Below are 26212 nucleotides of genomic sequence, written 5' to 3'. Positions count from 1 at the left end.
AAACTATAGAACAATCATCATCAGAAACCACCTCAAGTGTAGCTTCACGGAAGTCCTGTAACTAAGGACATACCAAGGGAACCATCTTGGGTCTGGTAGGAAGGGCAGAGATGCTGAATGAGTTGGCTATATACACACGCATGTGGGTTAAAAATCAGGAGGGATATTTGGGTTGAGGAGGTCTCCCCTGAGGAGCAAGGAGTGCAAGCTCCACACCTGAGTCCCTAGTCCAGGCTTCCAGTTCCTGAAAAAGAAGTTCCCATAACTTCTGGCTCTGAAAACCAGCCAAGATTATGGCTGAGGAGGCCAGCAGGCTGCTGGAGCCTCCTCAGGCATTCTTCTTAAAGAACACGCACATGGACTTATGGACTTATTGTTGATGGACTCACTCACACTAAGCCCCAGTCCTGGGGAAGCATTTTGAAAGGCACCAGGGACATATGGGGAAGAACTGAATTGTCTGGCTTAAAGATGTGGGTTGGAGAAGCAGCTTTTTCCCTGAAAGAGGCCATTGTTCCTTTGGTGAGCACTCTACCCACTCGGCCATATGTGAGTCTTCATCAACCTAGCTAACACCATTTGCCCCATATTAATAATTCCCTGAGATTCCATCCCACCCAACTTTCAAGTCTATCCAAGCTGATTCCAGTGGCTTTCCCATACAATCTTTCTTGGTTCATGCTGCAGATTTGTCTAAAATCTTTCAAAGATTCATAAACCCCAAACAAGCAGCACCCGGCCTTGGTGTGCTGAGTACCTCTTGCTAAAGCAGCCTCAAGCAACAGCTGGACTCAGTTCACAGCTTAGTCTCTCCCAGGCACCTCCAAGCCTGGCACAAATGTCAACCATGTGCATTAGTGTAGCTTATACCAAGTGGTCCAGAGCAGGGCTCAGCAGTGGATGACCGTGGCCTGTACCAGAGCCTCTCCCAAGAGGCTCCAAAACCAACACACCTGGTGGACAGCTTCAGACCACACAAGAGCACCACCAACAACCTCCACAGATGACACACCCAAAGGGCAGACTCAGCAGGCACCAGAGCCCCACTAAAGTGAATTCTGCTCTGTAGGTTCAGACCTTGCATAATAGCTCCCCCATTGTAGTCATGGCCAGTCTTCGCAACCAATAAGCCTGAGGGTCAACCCCTCACATTGATGTGCCAATAGCAATCAAGGGTCAACTAAGATAGGAGGGCATGCACAACCCATACAAGGCACAGCTCTGGTGCACTCAGCTCAGGTGACCAGGGACTGTGCCACTGGGCCCCAAGGGACAACTATTACATAAGGCCACTCTACAAAACTGAGAGATGAGGCAGCTCTACCTAATATATAGAAACAAACACAAGGAGACAGCTAAAATGAGGAGACAAAGAAACATGGCCGAATGAAAGAACCAAACAAAACTCCCTAAAAAGAACTAAACAAAATGGAGACAAGCTTTCTATCAGATGCAGAGTTCAAAACACTGGTTATAAGGATGCTCAATGAACTCAGTGAGAACTTTAACAAAGAGATAGAAAACACAAAAAGAACCAGTCAAAAATGAAGGATACAATAACTGAAATGAATAATACATTATAGGGAATTAACAGATTAGATGAAGCAGATGATTGAATCAGCAATTTGGAAAATAAGGTCTCAGTAAACACCCAATCAGAACAGCAAAAAGAAAAAAGAATCTGAAAAAAATGAGGATAGTTTAAGGAGCCCCTGCGACAACATCAAGTGTACCAACATTCATGTAATAAGGGTACTGGAAGGAGAAGAGAGAGAACAAGGAATTGAAAACCTGTTTGAAAACAATAATAATGGAAAAGTTCCCTAACCTAGTGAAAAAAAACAAACATACAAGCCCAGAAAGCACAGAGAGTCCCAAACAAGATGAAACTAAAGAGGCCCACACCAAGACACATCATAGTTAAAATGCAAAAGGTTAAAGACAAAGAGACTCTTAAAAGCCACAGAGAAAAGTAGTTACCTAAAAGGGGGTTCCCATAAGACTGTTAGCTGACTTCTCAACAGAAACTCGGAAGGCTAAAAGAGACTGGTACAAAATAGTCAAAGTGATGAAGAGCAAGGACCTACAACCCAGATTACTCTACCCAGCAATGTTATCATTTAGAATCAAAGGACAGACAAAAAGCTTCCCAGACAATAAAATGCTAAAGTAGCTCATTACCACCAAACCAGTAATTCAAGAAGTGTTAAAGATACTTCTTAAAGAAGAAAAATATAAAAATATGAATAACAAAATGACAGTAACTACATATCTATCAATTACTTTAAATGTAAATGGATTAAATGCTCTAATTGAAAGACATAGGGGAGCTGAATGGATAAGAGAAGATCCTTACACATGCTGCCTACAAGAGACTTGCTCCAGATGGAAAAGCACACAAAGACTGGAAGTAAAGGGATGGAAAAAATATTTAATGACAATGGAAATGAAAAGAAAATCTGGGGTACTAACACTTACATCAGACAAAATAGACTACTTCTGGGTATTTATCTGAAGAAATCCAAAACACTAATTTGAAAAGACAAGTACATCTATAGGTTCATTGCAGCATTATTTACAATAGCCAGGATATGGAAGCATCCTAAGTATTCATCAACAGATAAATGGATAAAGAAAAAGAATGAAATCTTGCCATCTGCAACATGAATGGACCTCGAGTGTATTATACTAAGTGAACTCAGTCAGACAAAGACAAATACCATATGACTTAATTTACATGAGGAATCTGAAAAACAAGATAAATGAACAAACAAAACAGAAAATACACATAGATACAGAAAACATTTTGGTAGTTGCCAGACTGGAGGAAGATTGAAGAGATGGATAAAAAGGAAGAAGGGCTTAAGACGTACAAATTTCCAGTTATAAAAGAAGTCAAGGGGATATAAAGTACAGCATAGGGAATAGAGTCAATAATGTTGTAATAACTAGGTACGGTGTCAGATAGGTACTAGATTTATCAGGGTGATCGCGTCATAAGTTATATAATGTCTAATCACCATGTTGAAAGAGATGAAAAATAATTCAGTATTCTCTAGTTGCACTGTTAAAATCTGAACATATACAATAGCTCCTATCTTCTTGCCAACCTAAAGTCAATGCTGGAGAAACTGCCTGCATTCTCCCCTACATGATTAATTTTCACTTTTTAATTGACAATATCCATCCACAAACATGTTTTAATATTTCCCAGGGTTAAAAAAAATACCAAAGAAACCTCTTCTTTAACCTCATATTTCTCTCTAGCTTTCCTCCATTGCTTTACTTCTTTTGTAACAATGGTCCTCAAGAGTTATCAATATTTATTTCTACTGACTTTCCTACTGTTCTCTCTTGACTCATGTAAGTGCAACTTCTGCCCTAAGCCTCTGCTAAAGCAGTCCTTGTCAAAATTACCAATTATCTCTGTTAAGTCTTCACACGAATGTTTCAAAGTTCCACTGACCTTTCTCATATGAACCCTAATCCTGCTGTCATCAATCATTTTAATGTTTAATGTTTTTATTTCTCACTGTTCCCACTACTCCTAAGCTATTATATTTAATAGGGTTATAAATTTCTTTTCTAAAGTTTTATACTTGTCCTACTTGATATAGATGAACCAATTAAACATACTGAACAATTTCAGTTTAACAACAAAAAAAATAATGTAAGACTAAGACTACTCTTCTTCATTCTCGTCTGTGAACTATTTCAGCTATGCCATTTGCCGTCTATAAGATGTCAAATCTGTTCCTGTTTTGGAAAGAGAAAGAAGAAAAAGAACACAAGACCAACTTACTAAATGTGAGATTTCCTTTTCCCCACCCCATCATGAAGCATATACTATAAGTACTTTCTCATCATACTTGATTTGCTTAAAGTACTTTTGAATTTATGCTGAGACTTCTATTTTTCTCCTATTTTTAAATATAAAACTGGGGCTATAAGAACTAAGCCCAATTATTGTGTCTCCTCACCTCCCCTTTTTTTGTATATTACAAGATGAAAATGTTGGGTCCAAATTCTATCTGAGCACTTTGAGTGGTTTTTTACTTGAGGGGTCATTAATCAAAGATGCATGGAACTAAAGATTTTCTAGAAAACAACAGCCTGAAGGTTCCAGAAGAGGTTTAAAAATTAAGACATTTCTTACAGTCATTACTGGTCTTCAAAATTGTGAAAGACCTTTCTTTAGCAAAGGAAGCCAAACAATAAAATTGAAAGCAGGGTCCAAATGCTAAGTCAATACACACAAAGCAACTCTATTTCTTATTCTGAAGCTAAGAAACAATTTTATAAAACTAAATCTAAAATATAATACAAATAAATTAAAATTTGCTCACTTAAATATTACTAAAATTAACAGAGGCCATGTTTAACAGTGCAACTAGAGAATACTGAATTATTTTTCATCCCTTTCAACAAGTGTAGTTCAATTATTGAGGCACATGCTTTTAAAGTTTGATTCTTCATGCACTACACTTTAAAAAATGATGTGGTATGGATAGTGATGAGACACCCACAGATGTTTTATATATGATGATTTTTGTGACAGAAATAGTTCTAGTGTTAACAACATCATTCTCATTATTGAGCACTTACTGTGAGCCAACGACTGTGCAAAGTAGTTTACTGACATTAACACAAGGACTTTACATAGAAATGCTATAAAGTAGAAATATTTAATATTTCCTTTTTAGAGATGAAAAAACTAAAGTGTTTAAAAATATGCCCAAGATCATACTGTCAAAGTAAGTATTTGAACTCATGCCTAAGTCCAAAACGCTTAATTGCCATGATACATCATGTTAGCACCCTAAATCGGAAAATCCATGATCTTGAGACACTTTATTTACCACTGTCATTCCAGTACTTTGCAGTATGCCTAGAAAACAAAGGTGTTCAAATGAGAAATAAAACGAAACCTTGCATTTCAATTCCAATGTAGGAACAGCACTGTATATTCAGAGGATAATGCCATACTAACTGAGCTGTAACAAAGGTTGCACATGGCCGGAAGTGAGATATCAATGTGAAAAATAAAATGTAACCTTACAGAGAGAAATTGCAGACCATAAATTGGAATGTTTGCCATATAGTTGACCCTTGAACAACGGGTTTGAACTGTGTGCATTCACTTATACTTGGATCCTTTCAATAAATAAACAGTTGGCCATCTCTGTACCCAGGTTTCACATCTGTGGATTTAACCAACCACTGATCATAAACAGTATTTTTGATCCACAGCTGGCAATCAGTGGATGTGGAGGGATGACTGTATGCATTGTTCTATGTCATTTTATATCAGAGACTTGAATATCTATGGATTTTGTTATCAGCAAGGAGTTCAGGAAACATTCACCCATGCACACAAATGGACAATTATATGACAAGTGTACTACTAAGTAACAAAGTTCTAAATATTCTCTGTAGTAACCTTTATAATCAATTCTTTCAATAATGCCCAATCTAATTCACACCCTGTTGTGCATAGTTAATAACTTTTTATTTGGCTACTTAATATATGAGAATTAACATTTAGAATACACTGTAGTCAGGAGCCCCTCCAAATCCTTTATAGCAAAGGAACACGATAATAGTACTACAATCTGAGAAACAGTGTATCAAAACAGAAACTTATAAACCAATATAACATCAATGGACAGCAAATCAATAACTATCAACTCTTGCAATTAAACAAGTATATAATATATGAGAATGGTAATGACGAAATTATAATGATTTGCAGGAAACAGGTAAACCAACTAACTGAACAGTAAAATTTAACTATTATAAATAGTATAAGAAAGTAGAATTTATAAAACACATATGGCTTTAATATATACAAAAACATAACAGTTAGAAAATAAAATTTTTAAAATTTCATTTGTAATAGCAACCCAAAAAATAGAATACCTAGTTAAACTTAATGATCAAGATATAGGGTCATATGAAGAAAACTAGAAACTATGAGGGACAAATAATAACTCTTGGATATACAGTATCTATACTGTAAAGATATTCATTCTTCCTATGTAAACCTATAAATTCAATGTAATACCAACTAATATCAACATCAATAGGGTTTTAGAAGAAAGTTAAGAAAATCTGAGGAGAAACTAGTCCTACCAAAAATAAAATACTTTTAAAGCTAAAATAATTCACTGTTTAGTACTGAAAGAGAAATGAACAAATAAGTAAATAGGATAGAACAATATGTCTAGAAATAGATTCAAGCATATAAATTAGTTTTATTCAAAAGTGACCCTTCAAATCATTGTGAAAAATAGGGCTTATTCAACAAAAGGCATTAAGGTAACTGGATAACCATCTGGGGAAAAAATGAAACTAGACTATTAGATCATTCCTTGTAGCAAAATAAATTCCAGCTCAAACAAAGATATAAACGTGTAAAATCAAATCATACACATTATAAAAGAATCATGGCAAATTTATTTACAGTCTCAGTGTACAAAAGACTTTTTGGGGCAGACATAAAACCCTGAATCTACAAAGACAGATATATTTAACTACCTAAATTTTTAAAATATATAGAAATAGTTTCAAAATATATAATGGACAAAAGATTTATTCTTAGCACAAAACATCTATTCACTCATTCTTAGATGATTTACTCATACTTAAAAAGTTTTAAAATGTATGAGACATATATGAAACACATACCTCAAACCTACCACTTCTTAGTGTAACATTCAATTCATTAAAGTGATGTTTTCAAGGACTTCCAACATTAATTTTACAGGATTCCATTGCAATTATGGCATTAGCATAATAAATATAAAGTCATTTATATCTTCTCTAGCTATTTCATAGACTGTCAGGGCATATGCCTGGGTTGAGGGTTTGGTCCCCAGTCAGGGCACATGCAAGACGCAACCAATTGATGTTTCTTACTCGCATAGATGTTTCTCTTCCTCCCTTCCCCTCTCTCTAGAATCAACAAAAGAACAAAAATGTTTAAAAGTACACTAAGTTTTCAATGGGCCAACATGAATTTTTCCTTTAAGAATTTCATTACACAAAATTATAACTTTTGTTTGGACTTACTTCTGAGGTATAACATGACATGGAGCTGGCAATCCCATTAAAAATTTTCTTTATGGAACAGCTCAAATGATTAACTAAACACATGTATTTATTGATGCCAATGAAACAAAATAACAAAGAATTAAAATAAATAAATAAATAAATAATAGTGGTAAATGCCTGGAAGAACACACTTCCAGCAGATCAGAACAGTGTGAGAACAGATGAGAACAGACTTACTTGAAGAACTGAGGAATTCATCAAATACCTATGAAATAGGACACTTCAAAAAAGTGTGAGTTTTCCTAGATGGAACCTAAAAATGATAACAATAACAAACAAAACAATAACAACAAAAAACTCAACAAAGCAGAGGCAGTTTAAAGGACTGGGTAATAATAAAAGGAATGACATTTTAAATGTAAATAAACTAAATTCTCCAATCAAAAGACATAAGAGTCGCTGAATGGATCGAAAATACAAAAATACCAAGACCCAAGTATATGTTGTCTGCCTGAGACTGACTTTAGCTTTAAGGACACATAGACTGAAAGTAAAGTAATAGGAAAAGATACTCCATGCAAATGGAAATCAAAAAAAGCAGGGTTAATTCTATTTATATCAGACAAAATAGACTTTAAGTCAAACACTGTAACAAGAGACAAAGGAAATCATTAGATAATTATGTTGCCAAGAAGTTACAGCAATTTTAAATATTTATGCACTTAACATCAGAACATCTAAATACATAAAACAAATAATAACAGGTTTGAAGAGAGAAAACTAGAGCAATCCAATAATAGTAAGGGAGTTCAATACCTCACTTTAAACAATGGACAGGTCATCTGGACAGAAAGTCAGGAAATACTGAACCTAAACTACATATTAGAACACTGATCTAACAGACATACATAGAACATTTCATCCAACAGCCACAGAATGCACATTCTTCTCAAGCACGCAAAAAATATTTTCCAGGATGCATAATATGTCAGTCTACAAAACAGGTCAGTAAGTTTAAGAAGACTCAAATTGTACCAAACATCTTTTCCAACCACGTGGTATGAAACTAGAAATCAATTAGAAGACAAAAACTGAAAAATTCACAAATATGTGGAGATTAAACAATTTCCTCCTGAACAACCAACAGGTCAAAAGAAAAATTTTTTAAGTCTTGAAACAAATGAAAATGGAAACACAACACACCAAAGCTTAGGGGATGTAGCAAAAGCAGTTCTAAGAGGGAGGGTTATAGAGATAATAAAGGCTCATCTTAAGAAAAAAGAAAGATTTCACATAAAAAAACCTAACTTTAAAACTTAATAAACTATAAAAAGAGGAATAAATTAAACCCAAAATCAGTAGAAGAAAGGAAATAAATGTCAGAATAGAAAATAAATGAAATAGAGGCTAGGGAGACAATTGGAAAGATCAATGAAACTAAAAGCTAATTTTTTATAAAGATAAAGGAAATTAATAAACCTTTAGCTAGACTAAGAAAAAAGAAAGATGACTGAAATAAATAAAACTAGAAATGAAAGAGAAGACATTATGACTGACAAGACAAATACAAAGGACCAATAGAAACCATTATGAACAATTATATGCCAACAAATTAGATAACATAGAAGAAATGAATAAATACTTAGGAACATGCAACCCAGCAAGACTGAATCATGAAAAAAATAGAAAACCTGAACAGACTAATTACTAGTAAAGAGACTGAATCAGGAACCAAGAATCTCTCAACAAAGAAAAATCCAGGACCAAACAGCTTCACTAAAGAATTCTATCAAACATTTAAAGAAAAACACCAATCCTTCTCAAACTCTTCTAAAAAATAAAAGAGGAAGGAACACTTTCAAACTCATTTTATGAGGCCAGCATACCAAAACCCCACAAGGGTATTACAAGAAAAGAAATGTACAGGCCAACATCTCTGATAAACACAGATGCAAAAATCCTCAACAAAATATTAACAAATGGAATTCAACAGTACATTCAAAGGATCATACACCATGAACAAATGGAATTTATTTCTGGGATGTAAGGATAATTCAACCTATGCAAATCAATATTTGATACATCACAGTAACAAAATGAAGGATAAAAATTTTACAATCATCTCAATAGATGACAGAATGAGCATACGATGCAGAAACAGCATGTGACAAAATTCAACATCCTTTAATGATTAAAAAAAAGCCTCTCAACAACTAGGCAACTAGGGTATGGAAGGAATGTAGTTCACTATTAAGGCTATGTATGACAAACCCACAGCTAACATCACACAATGGTGAAAAGGTACACAATTTTCTTCTAAGAGCAGTGACAAAACAAAGATGTCCACTTTTATCACTTTTAGTAAACATAGTTCTGGAACTCCTATCTGGGACAATTAGGTAAGAAAAAGAAATAAAGGCATCCAAATTAAAAAGAAATAAGTAAAATGGTCTCTGTAGATGACATGGTATTACACATAGAAAACTCTTAAAAGTCCACCAAAATCTGTAAGAACTAACAAATTCAGTAGAGTTGCAGTATACAAAAATCAGCTGTGTTTCTTTATAAGAAAACAAAAGGAATGGCAGTTATTAATTAAAGGGAGAATATTATATCAGTCATTTCCTTTAGAGAAGCTAATTCTGGCATCAGGACTCCACTTCACCTATATAAAGTACTGCATATAGTTTTCTAAAGCAGGAGAGCTTTTTTTTGGAAGAATTCTACAGTGAATGTTGGGGCTGAGAAAAGTTCTAAATTTCATGAATAAAGAAAAAATCTTAAAAACTTTCAAACCAAAAGAAAATCTCTTTTCCAAGGGAAAAAAAATCAGGTCAGGATTGGATCCTCATCTGACGCAACAAAACAAGCAATCAACAACAAAGGCTGAGCCTTCCTAGCACTCCCCCACCTAATAATACGTATTCGCTAGAAAATTTTAAAACTTCCTTTTTAGAAGTACTTACGTAAAACAGAACAAAAACTAAAATCAGAGATAATTAAGAAAAGAATAATGAAAAGACTACATATATAAAACTACGGAATACTGCCAAAATAAGTACTCAAAGGAACATTTATAGCCTTAATGGAATTTATTAAAATACAAGAAAAGATTAAAAATACAGTAAATGAATTAAGGATTTAACTGAAGGAGGAAGGAAAAAAACAGCAATGTATATTTTAGCAAGGAATTTGATTATATATGTAATTTGATTACACATACGTAATGTGTAATATGTATATAATAATGCATGGAGAGAGAGAGAGAATGGGAGGGAGGGAGAGAGGAAGGAAGGAAGGGGAGAGAGGCAGCCATTAATGTTAATTAAGGTGGCTACGAGTATATTTTATCACACCATCAAATAAATCTTCATTTCTCTATTCTCCTATTCTTGTTCTTTCTAAAATATTTTAAATACTTTTAAATATCTAAAGTATTACTTTCCCTATTTTTTCTCTCCCCTCTGCTAATTGTCACAAGTGATATACTAGAGATATGTAAGCTCCACATTGACATTTAGAAGCAAAAAACAACTGAATCCAGGGCTAAAAACAGCACTTGGACTTTTGGAGATTTAAAACACAGTAAGTTCATAATGTTTTTTAGGATCAAATTTAATTTGACATTCAGGATCCATTTGATGCTATTAAATATAATAAAGAAAATTTAAAGTAATAATAATTATAATACTTTCCAAGGATGTCCAACCTGTGGCCCATGGGCTACTTGGAGCTCAGGATGGCTATGAGTGGGGCCCAACAGAAAATCATAAATTACTTAAAACATTATGAGATTTTTTTTGTGATTACACGTCACAGTGAATTTAATGTGTGACCCAAGACAACTCAAGGTTGGACACTCCTGCTTTAAGCCAGTACCTCTCAAAGTTTTGCACTGAAAAACCCTAATAACACACAAGAGTAAACCTGGACTTCTCAACAATCTTATGTATGAGAGTCTCTTTTTATTTTTTATTTTTAGATTTTATTTATTTATTTTTAGAGAGAAGGGAGAGAGAAAAAGAGGAAGAGAAACATCAATGCGTGGTTGCCTCTCAAGCACCCCCTACTGGGGACCTGGCCCACATCCCAGGCATGTGCCCTAACTGGGAATCTAACCAGTGACCCTTTGGTTCTGAGGCTGGCACTCAATCCACTGAGACACACCAGCCAGGGCGAGAGCCTCTTTAAAAATTTGTGGAAAGTGGTTCATTGCCATAATATAACAATAACTTCATAAAATCATTTTCTTCATTTCTATCCAGTTTCCTGGATGCTGAGGAATATAAAAGTCAGACACATAAATATAGCACACTTTTTTTTGCATTTCGTTATTTTGTTAGAAAGATCTTATCTTTTTGTTTTACAAAAATCATGTGTGTGATATTTAGAAACAGATTTCCAAAGGAGAAAGCTGACATATCAACATGAATAGTATTCATTGTCCCATAGGCAGAGAGACTGAGGCAAGCCTAGACCTTAGTCTTTCTGATTCCAACTTCAATGTTCCTTGTATAAGAAAAATTTGTTTCATATTTGGAAATGTAGTTTTCTAAGCAACTTTAAATGTCAATGATGCACCTTTGCTACCAATATCAACAACTGTCTCCTTTCCATTCTCACATAAATAAAAACAGTATAACTAACTTCAACTAACTTTACATGCACATTTCATGGATATTTAACAAATTAATCGAAATGAATCACATAAACCTAGCCAAGCAAAAGACTGAAACCCCAAAACAAATTCAACCTGAAATTATATTTTGTCACTCCAAGAGTAAATAATATTTAGCTTGAGGATACAATTGGCAATCCTTCAAAAATTAGATTTAAAACAAATATTTTAATAATGTTTTTAAATTCTTATGTTTGAATTTTATATAATGTGTTGTATTTAAAATTTTCTATGTTTTTGCAATATACGCTTCATGAATTGTACACATATGCTCCTAGATACCTTACCTTTTTTGCTATAGAAGAAGGAGGTTCCTTTTTCAGACTTCTTAGTAAAAACTCTGGCATGTTATTTTCAATATCCTCACGAGTTCCCTTTTTATGCAAAACTGCAGCCAAAAACGAAATAACCTGGGGAAAAAAAACCTTTTTCAACCAATATGTAACATCATGGACAATATTTTACTGCTTAAATGACTACCTACCTAATTAGTGACAAACTCTAGTACTGGTTTTCTTTATTTGCATTAAAAAACAAATGTATAATATACATGTTATCCTTAAATACAATTAAAAAAATTCTCATATTGCCACATCTTTCATGATAAGTTCTACGTACTTAATGAATTATTCCTTGATCTCATCAATGAGGACATTATCTTTTAATTTGTTTTGATCCATGGAAACTAACTGTTCATATTCTCTACTAGAATAAACTGTGTATATTCTTTTTTCTATGTAAAAAGAAGAAATTCCTTCAAGGGGTAATATTTAGCTCATAAATTTGTGTATCTGTTTACCCAGTAAATATAGGTAGAATGATACTAAACTATTTTAAGATAAGCTAATTCATGCGTGCTGCGCGCGCGCGCACACACACACACATCATTACAAAAATCAAGTAAGACAGATATAGAAAAAAGGAAATATAACCTTATATAATGAAGAGCAAGAAATAATCAATTGGACTTGAGTTGTTTGGCAGCTATGTGAACCTGGGCCAGTTAGTTAACCTCTTTGTATAATGGTAAAAATATGTGAAAACAGCAAAAATAGTATTGGCAGGGTTGTTTTAAAGTTTCAAGGGGAAAAGCATGAGATATCCATATGAGGGGAAATAATTGATTATTACTTTAAAATATATAAATATTAAAACCTAAAGAAAGGTGAATTAGCAATGCTATAAGAAAATACTATTTTTAGCATGAGTGTGGATACCTATAATTTCAATCCCAAGTGATAGAAGAAAAAGAATGGTGAGGAGGAGAATTTAAAAAGATAAAGGCTGGTAACTTTTTAAAAGTGAAAAAAAAATCAAGCCATATAATCCAGATCCATTAAGAACATCAAGCCATAAATATAAATAAAAATTTAAAAATCCACAAGTAGATAATTAAAAACTGCTCAAAAGTTGAGACGTTAAAAATGAATCTTAAAACAACCAGAGGAAAAAACAACAGATGACCTACAAAAAAGCAACAATTTGACAAATAACTGACCTTGCAGCAAAAGAAATGGGAGACACTATATAATTGAATAATATTTTCAAACTGCCGAAGAAAATAAAAGCAATCTAGTTTTATAACTGGTTAAATTATCATTCAAGAATGAAGATAAAGATACTTTCAGACAAACAAAAACTGAGAAAATTCATCACCCAAAAAAGCAACACTAAAGAAAATAACTAAAGGATATTTTCAGGCACAAAGAAAATGATCCTATGTAGACACTAAGAGATACAGGGAAAAATTAATGGCAATAAAAATAATAAACATATTTTGCTGGGATTAAAGAACAGAAGAATGAAAATATATGACAATAAATATATATCAGTTAGAAAGGGCACAAGTATAGTTATAATATTCAGAGGTCCCTATGCTGTCCAGGCAAAAATAAAAGTACTAATTTATATTAAATTTTGACAAATCAAGAATATCTGTTGTAATCTCTGGGGTAATCACTAGAAGAATGCAAGAATTGAAAGTGAACAAATCTACAGAACACTGGTGGATTTTGAAATAACTCAGTGAGAACAAAATCAGTAAAGATATAGACTATTTGAATAACATAGTTAGCAAACTTAACCTAATGAACAACTGATAGAACACTGCATGCTGCTGCAAAACATAGTTTCATTTAAAGTTTGTGTATTATATGCTCCTGCTGAGTCATCTCTGACTCCTGGTGACTCTATGAATCAGTGATGTGCACAATGTCCTGTCCTCAACAGCCCTGCTCAGCTCCTGTAGATTTATGCCTATGGCTTTTTTTACGGAGTCTGTCCATCTCATATTTGGTTTTCCTTTTTTTCCTGCTACCTTCTATTTTTGCCAGCATTATTGTCTTTTCCAAACAACCATACCTTTTCATGATACACCTGAAATAGTATTGCCTCCAGGAAAATTTCAGGCTTACTTTGCTCTAGGACTCACTTGTTTGTCTTTCTGGCAGTCCAGGGTATCTCTAGAGACCTTCTCCAACACTGCATTTCAAATGTATCAACTTTTTTCCTATCAGCATTCTTCACTGTCCAACTTTCATTATCTGTACATAGTATGTGAGTGTGGATGATCTTAGTTGTGGTCTTTAATGACACATCTTTGCTCTTTGTGCTCTTTCCTAATTCTTTCACTGTTGCCCTTCTGAGTCTCAGTTTTCTCTTGATTTCTTACCTGCCGTTTCCATTTAAATTGATGGCTGAACCAAGGTAAACAAAATCTTTAACAATTTCCATGTCTGCATTGTCTATGTTAAAGCTGTGTACTTCTTGATTTTTGTCTTCCTAATATTGAAATGTAGTCCTGCTCTGCCATTTTCTTCTTTCATTTTCATCAGACGTCATCTCAAATCATTGCTACTTTCTGTCAGTAAGATGGTGTCATCTGCATATCATAAGTTATTGACATTTCTTCCACCAATTTTTACTCCTCCTTCCGTGTCTAGCCCAATTTTTGTATATGTTCTGCATACAGGTTAAACTAGCGGTTAAAAATGCACCTTTGCCTGACATCTTTGCATAAAGGAAACCATTGTATCTCTCCATAGTCTGTCCTGTCAGTGGCTCCCTGTAAACAATACAGGTTGCACATCAGGACAATGAAGTGCTGAGGCACATCCATTTCTTTCAGAGTAACCCATAGTTTTTCATGATCAATGAAGTCAAAGGGTTTACTGTAGTCTATAAAACATGTGCTAACCTATCTCTGAAATTCTTTGGAACACTACAGTATCACATGAAATATTTACCAAAATTGACATGTAATGTCATAAAGGAAATTTAAATACATTTCAATAGCCAGAAATCATATAGAATATGTTCTCTGACCCCAATAGAGGAATCTCGTAATAATTTAAAATATTTTCCGCAAAAATATAAGCAGAAAATCCCCAAATGTTTGGAAAGTAAGGAATATGGTTTAAAGAACTCACAATGATGACTGGAAAATAATTTAAGTTGAAAAATAACAAGTAATAATTACATATCAAACTTGTAGAATACATCTAAAGTCATACTTTAGAGACTTAAATGCATATATTAAGAAAGAAGAGGGGCTGCTAATCAGATATTTAAGAATCTATTTCAAAAAACTTATAGAAATAACAGAATATTTAAAAAGAAATTAATAAAACAGAAAAGCATACAATAAAAAGAATCAACAAAGCAAAATTATCATTTTGTGTAGATTTTTAAAAATGATAAATCCCTAGCAAAAATAATAGAAAAAGAAAATCTATGAGAATACAAAAAAAATATAAATAGGACATAATAAGCAATATTATGCCCAAAATGTGAAAATTTAGATGAAATCAAGAAACAGAATCAAATTTATTGAAGCTGACCCAAAAGAAAAAAATTACATATTCATATAACTAGTAAAGAAATTTAAATACAAAATTATAATCCTTCCACAAAGAAAACTAAGGGTCAGGTAGCTTCACCAACCAAGTCTATCCAATGCCAATCTTAAAAAAACTCTTCCAAAGTTTAGAGAAAGAAGGAAATGTTCTCAACTCATTTTATGAGTTCCACATAACTTTGGTAAAAAAAAAAAAAACCTAACATGAATATTATAATACAAGCAATTCACAGGTCAATTCCTCTTACTCATATAGAAGCAAAACTTTTAAAATATCAGCAAATGGAACGCAGAAATGTATTTTTAAAAGGCATATATACAAAAACCAAGTTTGGGTGGTTTTAGAAATGAAGTTTGATTTCACCTTCAAAATTTAGGTATTAGGTGTTAGGTAGGATAGGTATTATACTTAACTTTCTTAGCTCTTACTTTCCTTAAAATAAGAATAGGGTGACCTACTTTATTATAAGATACTTACATTTTACATACAGTGGTACATTAACTTTTACTACACTGTGAAAATTTGACAATACGTATTTTTATCACTCAAACAACCACACACACACACAAAAAGTAATGCAAGGAAGAATAGATAGAAGGTCAATAAAAGAACTGAAATTCTAAAAAATCTATTAACACAAAAAAGAGAGGAAAGAAGGAACAGTAAAACAGAAAACAGTCTGTTCAAACAGAATACAATAAAATGGTATATCCAAATCCAAACAAAACAGGAATTGCATTAAATATAAATGCACTAAACATGTCAATTAAATATATTGTCAAGAATGGATAAGTTATCTTTAAGAGATATACTGTAAATACATATAAAGACACAGCTTTCTGAAAGTTCGAAAAAGACATACCATGCAATCACTAAGCATAAGAATACAGGAGGGGCTATCTTAATATCAGATAAAATAGATTTCAGAAACAGATATTTCAAAATGATGAAAAGGCCCATTCATTGGGAAGATATGACAGTCATAAAGTTTTATGACCTTAATAACAGCTTCAAAATACATGAAGGCAAAATTGTTAGAATTAAAAAGTAAACAAACCCACAAACGTAGTAAGAAATTTTAAGTTCCCTCCCAGCAATTAACAAGAAAAAAAGAAAATCTGAACATTATCAATCACCTTGACCTGCTAAATGATATTTATAGACTATATCCAACTGTAAACTACATATTCTCTTGAAATGCGTATAGTATGTTCAATAAAATGAGCCGCTAAGAACTCCCATAAGTTTTCAAAATACTGAAATCTTATAGACTAGATACTATGGAATTAGAAAACATTAATGAAGATATATCTAGGAAAAATACATAAATATTGGTAAGTCAAATGTACACTTGTAAATAACCCAAAGATCAAAAATAATCACAAGTTTGAAAACATGAATATAAAAATATAAGACATAAAAATTTGTGGGATGCAGATAAAGCAACACTTGAACATAAATTTAGAATATAAGAAGGTAGGTATGAAATTAATGACCCAAGGTTCTATCTAACAAACTAGAAAATGGAGAGTGAAAAATATCCAAAGTAAGCAGAAGGAAAATAATGGAGACAACTGCAGAAATCGATAAAATAACAAACAGTAAGGAAAATTAAAGCTAAAAGCTGTTTCTTTGAGAAGATCAACAAAATCAATACACCTCAAGTCAGGCTAAACAAGAATAAAATAGAGAATATATAGTATCCATTAAGAATGCAGATAGGTATCACTGAGATCTCACAAACATTAGAAGAATAATAAAGGAATGTCATGAATAACTTTATGTCAATCGATATGACAACATAAAATGGATAAATTATTTGAAAAAAAAATTTACTAACCAAAACATAGCAAGAAAGGAAAAATCTGAATAGCTTCATATCTATTAAAGTAACTGAATTATCAAAAATAAGGATAAAATATTTTTGAAATTTTTTAATTTTATATTTTAAATTTAACCTTTACTGTATTTTTTCCATTACCATTTAGTTCCCTTATACCCTCCTCCCTTCAGCAATCACCACACTGCTGTCCATGTCCATGAGTCCTTTTACCTTTTTGCTCAAACCCTCTACCCCTTAACCTCTCCCCACCCAAACTGTCATCTGCTCTCCATCTATGAGTCTGTCTCCATTTTGCTTGATAGTTCAGTTCATTAGATTCCCCAAATACCCTATGATTTCACTCATATGAAGTCATAAATAATCACATGGTATTTGTCTTTCTCTGACTGTGCTTATTTCACTTAGCATAATTTTCTCCAGGTCCATCCATACTGTTGCAAAGGGTACAATTTTCTTCTTCGTTATGGCCAAGTATAACTACATCGTGTAAATGTTCCATAGTTGTTTTATCCATTTGTCTACTAGTGGACACTTGGGCTGCTTCCATATCTTGATGATTGTAAATAACACTGCAGTGAACATATGGGTGCTTATGTTCTCTTGAATTAGTGTTTTGGGTTCCTTTGGATATACTCCCAGAAGTGGGATCGCTGGGTCAAAAGACAGATCCATTTTTAATTTTTGAGGTATCACCATATTGCTTTCCACAGTGGCTGCACTAATCTGCATTCCGACCAACAGTCCAAAAAGGTTCCCCTTTCTTCACATCCCACCAGCACTAGTTGTCTGTCGATTTATTGATGATAGCCATTCTGCAGGTGTGAGATGGTATCTCATTGTAGTTTTAATTAACATTTCTCTGATGATTTAGTGATATTGAGCTTCTTTTCATGTGTCTATTGGCCATCTGTAAGTCCTCTTTGGAGAAGTTTCTATTCAGGTCCTTTGCCCATTTTTTATTTGGTTTTTTGTTTGTTTGTTTGTTTTTTATTTTTGGTGTTGAGTTTTTTAAGCACTTTATAAAGTTTGGATATTAACCCCTTACTGGATGTATTGGTGAATATGTCTCCCACTCTGTGGGCTGTCTTATTTTGTTGATGACTTCCTTTGCTGTGCAAAGACTTTCAGTTTGATGTAGTCCCATTTGTTTATTTTTTCTTCTGTTTCCCTTGCCTGAGGAGATATATCCAATAAAAAATTTCTCCAGGCAATGTCCAAAATTTTGCTATGTTTTCTTCTAGAATTTTTATGGTTTTGGGTCTCACATTTAAGTCTTTGATCCATTTTGTATTTATTCTCATATAGGGTATAAAAAGGTAGTCTGCTTTCATATTTCTGCATGTATTTGTCCAGTTTTCCCAACACCATCTACTGAATAAACTATCTTTAGCCAATTGTATGTGCTTGCTTCCTCTGCAAATATTAATTGATTATAAAGGTGTGGGTTTATTTCTTGGCACTTTATTCTGTTTCATTGATCTATATGTCTGTTTTTATCCCAGTACCAGGCTGTTTTGATTACTATGGCCATTTAGCAAAGTTTGATATTAGGTAGCATGATTCCTCTAACTTTGTTCTTCTCAGGATCGCTGTTGCTATGTGGGGCCTTTTGTGGTTCCATAAAAATTTCTGAAATATTTGTTCTAGTTCTGTGAAATACATAGTTGGAATCTTGATAGGAATTGTGTTGAACCTACAGATTGCTTTGGGAAGTAGATGTATTTTAATGATGTTCATTCTTTTTATCCACAAACATGGTATGTGCTCCCAATTATTTGTATCTTCTTCAATTTCTCTCTTCAATGTCTTATAATTTTCTGTGTACAGGTCTTTTACATCATTGGTTAGGTTTATTCCTAGGTATTTTATTTTTTGAAGCAATTATGAGTGGGACTGTTTTCTTAATTTATGTTAGTTCATTATTGGCATGTAAAACTGCAACTGATTTCTGGATATTAATTTTGTATCCTGCTACTTTGCTGAATTCCTTTATCAATTCTAGTAATTTCTTGGTGGAATCTTTGAGTTTCTCTATGTACAATACCATGTCATCTGCAAATAAAGAGATTTTTACTTCTTCCTTTCCAATTTGGATGCCTTTTATTTCTCCTTCTTGTCCGATTGCTGTGGTGAGGTATTCCAGTACTATATTGAAGAACAGAGGTGAAAGTGGACATTCCTGTCTATTTCCCAATCTTAAGAGGGGCACTTAAGAGTTTCTGAGTATGATGCTGGCAGTAGTTTGTCATATATGGCCTTTATTATGTTTAGGTATGTTCCCCCTATTCCCCTTTTGCTGGGAGTTTTGATAATAAATGGGTGCTGGATTTTATCAAATGCTTTTCCTGCATCTATTGATATGATCATGTGGTTATTATCCTTCATTTTGTTTATGTGGTGAATCACATTTACTGATTTGCAAATGTTGGGATAACCTTGCATTCCCAGAATAAATCCTGCTTGATCATGGTGCATGATCTTTTTGCTGCATTGCTGTATTCAATTTGCTAATATTTTGTTGAGGATTTTATCACTTATGTTCATCAGGGATATTGGCCTATAATTTTCCTTCTTTGCAGTGTCTGTACCTGGTTTTGGAATTAGGATAATGCTGTCCTCATAAAATGAGTTTCGGAGCATTCCCTCCTCTTGAATTTTATGAAGTAGTTTGAGAGAGAAGTGTTTTGGTCCAAGGCTTTTGTTTGTTGGGATTTTTTGATTACTGGTTTAATTTTATTAGGTATAATCTGTCCATTCAGATTCTCTGATTCTTCCTGATTTATTTTTGGAACATTATATGTTTCTAGGAATTTATCCATTTCATCCAGGTTGTCCAGTTTGTTGGCATATAATTGTTCATAATATTTTCTTACAATCCTTTGTATTTCTTTGGTGTCAGTTGTTATTTCTCCTCTTTCATTTCTGATTGTATTTATTTGGGTCCTTTCTCTTTTTTTCTTGAGGAGTCTGGTTCAAGGTTTGTCCATCTTGTTTATCATTTCAAAGTACCAATTCTTGGATTCATTGGTCTTTTGCATCATTTTTTTAGACTCTATTTTGTTAATTTCTGCTCTGATCTTCTTTTCCTTCCTTCTACTCACTTTTTCAAGTTCCTTTAAGTATGACGTTAGAGTGTTTATTTGAGATTTTCTTGTTCTGTTTTGTTTTGAGATAGATCTGTAATGCTATGAATTTCCCTCTTAGAGTTGCTTTCCCAGTGTCCAACAGATTTTGGATTTTGTGTCTTCATTTTCATTTGTTTCAAGGTATCTTTTGATTTAAAGTCAGTTTAAAAAATGGGTGAAGGACTTTATATCTAGTCACATAAGATTGCTATCACAAATTACCATAGAATAGGTAGCTTCAACAACAAACTTTTATTTCTCCCTTCTGAAGGCTAGGAAGTTCAAGATCAGTGTGCTGGCTCAGGGGTCCCCCCCACCCCACCCCTGGCTGCACAGTAGGAGGTAAGCAGCAGGCAAGCAAGCAAAACTTCATCTGTATTTATAGCCGCTCCCCATCCCTCACATTATTGCTTGAGCTGTCTCCTGTCAGATCAGCAGTGGCACGAGATTCTCATAGGAACACAAACCCTAGGGTGAACTGCGCATGCAAGGGATCTAGGTTTCCCTTCTATGAGAATCTAATGCCTGATGATCTGAGGTGGAGCTGAGGCTGTGATAACTAGCACTGGGGAGCAGCTGCAAATACATATTATCACCCACAGATGGTAATTATCACCCCTAGTTGCAGGAAAACAAGCTCAGGGCTCCCACTGATTATTCATTATGGTGAGCTGTATAATTATTTCATTATATATTACAATGTAATAATAATAGAAATAAAGTCCACAATAAATGTAATGCACTTGAATAATCCCCAAACCATCCATTCTCCCTCCTGCGCCCCCAGTCCCCGATCTGTGGAAAAATTGTCTTCTACGAAACTGGTCCTGGTGCCAAAAAGGTTGGGGACCACTGTGCTGGCTGCTCTGGTGTCTGCTGAGAGCCCTAATCCTATAGATGGCAGTCTTCTCATTGTATCCTCAGATGATGGAGAGTGGAGAGAAGAGACAAACTCTCTGGAGTCTCTACTCTTTACTTACAAAGGGACTAATCCCATCTTGAGGACTCCACCCTCATAACTTAATTACCTCCCAAAGGACCCATCTCCAAATATTATCACATTGGGGATTAGAGTTTCAGCACATGAATCTGGGGTGGGGGGACACAAACATTCAATCTATAGCAACTTGAATACACATTTCTCCAAAGAAGATTTACCAATGGCCAAAGAGTACATGCAAAGTTGTTCAGCATCATTGGTAATTAAGGAAACGTGAATCAAAACTATAATGAGACACCACTTCACATGCATTAGAATAGTAACAATGAAGAAAACAGAAAATAAAAAATGATGGCAAGGATGTAGAGAAATAGAAAACCTCATACACTGCTGGTAAGAAATAGTATAACCACTGTAGAAAATGGAATTATCAGTTCCTCAAAAAATTAAAAACAGAACTACCGTATCACCCAGTAATTCCACTCCCAGGTACATATACAAGAGAAATGAAAGCATGTATCTACACAGAAACTTTTTACAAATGTTATAGCAGCATTACTCATAATAGCCAAAAGGGGGAAACAACACAAATATCTACCAAAGGATGAATGGATAAACGAATCGTAGTATTTACATATAATGGAATATTATTCAACTACAAAGAGAATGAAGTACTGATACCTGCTACAACCTGGATGAACCTTGAAAACTTTCAGTCAAAGAAGCCAGATATAAAAAACCAAAATTGTATGATTCCTTCAAAAAAGGCAAACCCATTGGGATAATAAGCCAAATAGTGTTTGCTAGGGATGGCAGGAGAGGGGAAGACATAGATGATTACTGGGTACAGGGTATTTTTCTGGAGTGATGAAAAAGTTTTGAAACCAGAGAGAGATAAGGGTTGAACATTATAAATGCATTAAATGCATTGAATTGTGTACATTAAAATGTTTACTGTTACATGAATTTCACTTAAGTGAAAAAATTACAGCCTGTTTATTTATAAGAATGCATTTGTATGTTTTTGGTATCATCAATATTATTTTAGTTCTTGAAAAAAGTAAAAATTATATGTAAAATGTGAAGCTAGTATGTATAAATGATTAAATAAATAGGAGCTATTTTTGTTAGCATCATTCCACTTAGGTTAGAAAGCTTGGCTTTATTTCCTTTATACAATTTTGTATTGGGTTGGCCAAAAAGTTCATCTGTTTTTTTCCATAAGGGCTCTAGTAGCACTTAGTTGTCTTTAAGTTCATTAGAAACAATTTTGTTAGATTGCATTATGACAGCCATCATATCAGTATGCATTTAAAATAAAAACTTATCAAAATTGGTGAATTTTTGTGTAGCCATTTTAATATTGAAGATGGAAGAAAATAATAACATTTTTGGCATATTATGCTTTATTATTTCAAGAAAGGTAAAAACACAACAGAAATGCAAAGGAAGGTTTGTGCAGTGTATGAAGAAGGTGCTGTGACTGATCAAATGTGTCAAAAGAGGTTTGCAAAGCTTCGTGCAGGAGATTTCTTGCTCGACAACGCTTTATGGTCAGGTAGACCAGTTGAAATTGATAGTGATTAAACTGAAATGTTAATTGAGAATAATCAATGTTACACCACGCAGGAGATAGCTGCCATACTCAAAATGCCTTAATCAATAAAGTTATTGGTAAAAAGGAAAAATATGTCTTTTACTTTATGGAAAAAACCATAAAGACTTTCGCCAACCCAATATTATCACAATAAATACAGTAGATTTTCAACAAATTGTTACCTAAAAGATTATAAACTAATGATATACAAGAACAGTTAGACCTGTGCTTAGTCTTAAAATTTTCTAGCAAAATTTGCATTCCTAACTCATATTATATAAGAAACTGTAATGCAGGAGTCAATAGCAAAGATTTTGGAGTTTGACTAACCAGCATTAAATCTGACCTTGGGCCAGATTAACTCTATAAATTTCATTCACTCTACAAATTTCAATTTTTTCATCAATAAAATTGAGACACTAATGCCTAATTAACATGTATATTTAATGGATAACATCTCTAATAGATCCTGGCATATAGGAATCATTAAATGTAAGCTATAACTGTAAAAACATTAAAATTATGTAATTCAACTTAAAATTCATGAGTATATTTAATAAAAATGTGTGTGTGTGTGTGTGTGTGTGTGTGTGTAAATATAACCCACTATATGTCAGGTATTGTGCTGGGTGCTGAAAAACATTAGATGAAAGGCTTATTTTTATCCACCAGCAGTCTGGAATCCAACTGAATACACACTAACTGGAGAGTCTAACTAAAATCACTGAGAAACTTAGTTCATGATATTAAGGTAATGCTAGCAGTAATGTGTCAATATCTAAAAGGGAGATAAAGGGAGAATGGGAAGAATAGCACAGGAGGACTAGGATTGTAATTGGCACTCAGCCCTTCCACCCTCATTTCTGTTGACCGAATCTAGCACAATCCCAAGACATGCAAAGGGAACTAGGAAGTGTAATCTCTGTCATCTGGCCCCAACTTTGAGAAAACAAAGGTAGAGATCTAGTTATCTCTATCATCCTACACTAATATAGTAAAGGTCAATTGAAATCTTAAGTCACAGGTGAATGATATATTTACAGTGAAGGTTTACAAAACCAATCTAGAACATTTTAAAATGTGAAATAGTTTTAAAATTATGTTTAGAGATGAAAAAAAAACAAAAATAAGCATTCAAATAAGACACCTATAGAATAGTAAAAGTTGAAAAACTGTGTTTCAGAAATAAAATAACACTCTGAGAAAACTTCCTGTTTTTACAGGCATTCCATTATAAATGTCAGGCAAACATTTTTATGGGCCATTTCTCACATACAGACACCTCATGATATACAGAGTAAATCAGATGCAGGAAAATAATGCAACAAACCTTCCCTTAGATTAAGAGAAGACATAGCAAAAACTGTTTCTTAAATGACAAAAAAAAAAAGCCTACATTCCTTATTTTTCATCTCTCTGGGAGATAGAAAAGTGAGAGTACTCTGAATTATACTTCAAAAAGTATGATTTTTGATTGCTTAAAAACAATAACAAAGTGCTGTTTTGAAACGGGACTTATCCCATTTATCTTTAGAAAGTTCTATTCCTAAAATCTGAACTTCAGGCCAAATTTAAAAAAAGGCAATATATCTTTAAAACATGAGGGCATTTTTGTTTCTTTTTTAAAGGATTTGTAGCTCTGGAGGTTAATTAGTCTCTCACAATGAATATTATGGCATTTTATCCATGAACGAAAATACAGTCATCATTGGTTTTTTCTTTATTAGTATATTCCTGAGTAAACAACATGACTTGTGATCTAAAGAACTTTTTAGATGTTAGTATAGCTTTTGAATATAAGATCATATTATCCAGAAAATGGTATTGATAATAACCTAAGAAAGCTGTAATTATCAGCAATACCAGCATTTCTCTGAGGACTGAAGTTTATTATACATACCGTTTTAAAAATGATTCTTCAGAGGTGACATCTTTGATTATGTAATATCTACTAGTATAAAAAAAGATTCAAAGAAAATCTTTATAGTTTACAAATTTCTGTCTCTCCTCTGCTGCTCAGAAAGCAGATGGGCAAATATTATGTATAACATATTGTATTTATTTAATAGTAGTTTTTAAGACTTTGTGCCTATGAAGGTTAATTACCAAATTATGATTAAAAATAATTTTGATTCATTGAATGAGAACTTTTATGATGAACCTTTTGAACACCGTACTAGAGCTATGCCTTCAAAGAAAAAGCGAGAGGAAAAAAGCCCTGAATGTCTTAACCAATATCACTCAAATTAGTTCTAAATTTTGTTTGGTTTTCAAAAGTACACTCAACAAAAAGCAAAGAATGAAAATAGCTACATCCCTGGAAAGCTTTCCTTGATGCCCACAGGCAGGCTTATTCTTCCTTCCTTTCCACTTACCAGACTAACTGATGACCCTTTGATTTCATTTCTTTTTATCACCATCTGTGAACTGTAAGTATAGTGATTGTGTACATTTATATTAGGTTTTTCATTGCCTATCACAGGGCCTGACCCATATAAGGAACTTAATAAATATCAACTCATTAAATGAATGCAGTTGATTAAAAGCTGAATATAAGACTCCAAGAGAGAGGCAACGAAGGGTAAATAGGATGAAAAACAATAGTGAAAGAAAATGAAAATAGTTACTTCCTGTACACGATCTTAGATAGAGAAGTTATTTAGTACTCCTGTCTCAATTTCTTCTTTTATTAAGAAGCTCCCTGGCTGATGTGGCTCAATAGACTGAGCAGTGGCCTGCAAACCAAGGAGTCGCGGTTCCATTCCCAGTCAGGGCACAGGCCTGGGTTGCAGGCCAGGTCCCCAGCTGAGGGGCGCACGAGAGGCAACCACACACTGATGTTTCTCTTCTGCTCTTTCTCCCTCCCTTCCCCTCTGTCTAAAAAAATAAATAAAATATTTTAAAAAAATAGAAGCTGAACAAGACTATATCATATCCATTTCTAAAATTTTATTTTTAAATTTAATTAACTTATTTACTTAAAAATCATGTTTATTCTATTATAGTTGTCTCAGTTTTTCCCCTTTCACCTTCCTCCACCCATACCACTCGGCGCACCCCCCCCCCCCCCCCCCCCCCCAGTCAATTCCCACTCTGCTGTCCATGTCTATGGGTCATTC

General features: G+C 33.6%; 1 protein-coding gene across 1 annotated transcript in view; it reads right to left on the bottom strand.

Annotated features, from left to right (window-relative positions):
• The window catches only part of ERCC6L2 (ERCC excision repair 6 like 2), a 156748-nt gene that overhangs the window by 108531 nt on the left and 22005 nt on the right, over positions 1-26212 (bottom strand). Inside the window, exon 3 of the mRNA XM_054588097.1 lies at positions 12019-12141. Within this exon, the coding sequence (XP_054444072.1) occupies positions 12019-12141 (123 nt within the window). The remainder of the gene's footprint in view (positions 1-12018; positions 12142-26212) is intronic.

The sequence above is a fragment of the Pteronotus mesoamericanus genome, unplaced genomic scaffold (genome assembly GCF_021234165.1).
Source record: "Pteronotus mesoamericanus isolate MK-2021 breed Mesoamerican mustached bat unplaced genomic scaffold, CSHL_Meso_final scaffold_125, whole genome shotgun sequence".
NCBI classification, from domain to species: Eukaryota; Metazoa; Chordata; class Mammalia; order Chiroptera; family Mormoopidae; genus Pteronotus; species Pteronotus mesoamericanus.
This window is presented reverse-complemented; position numbering and strand designations above follow the sequence as displayed.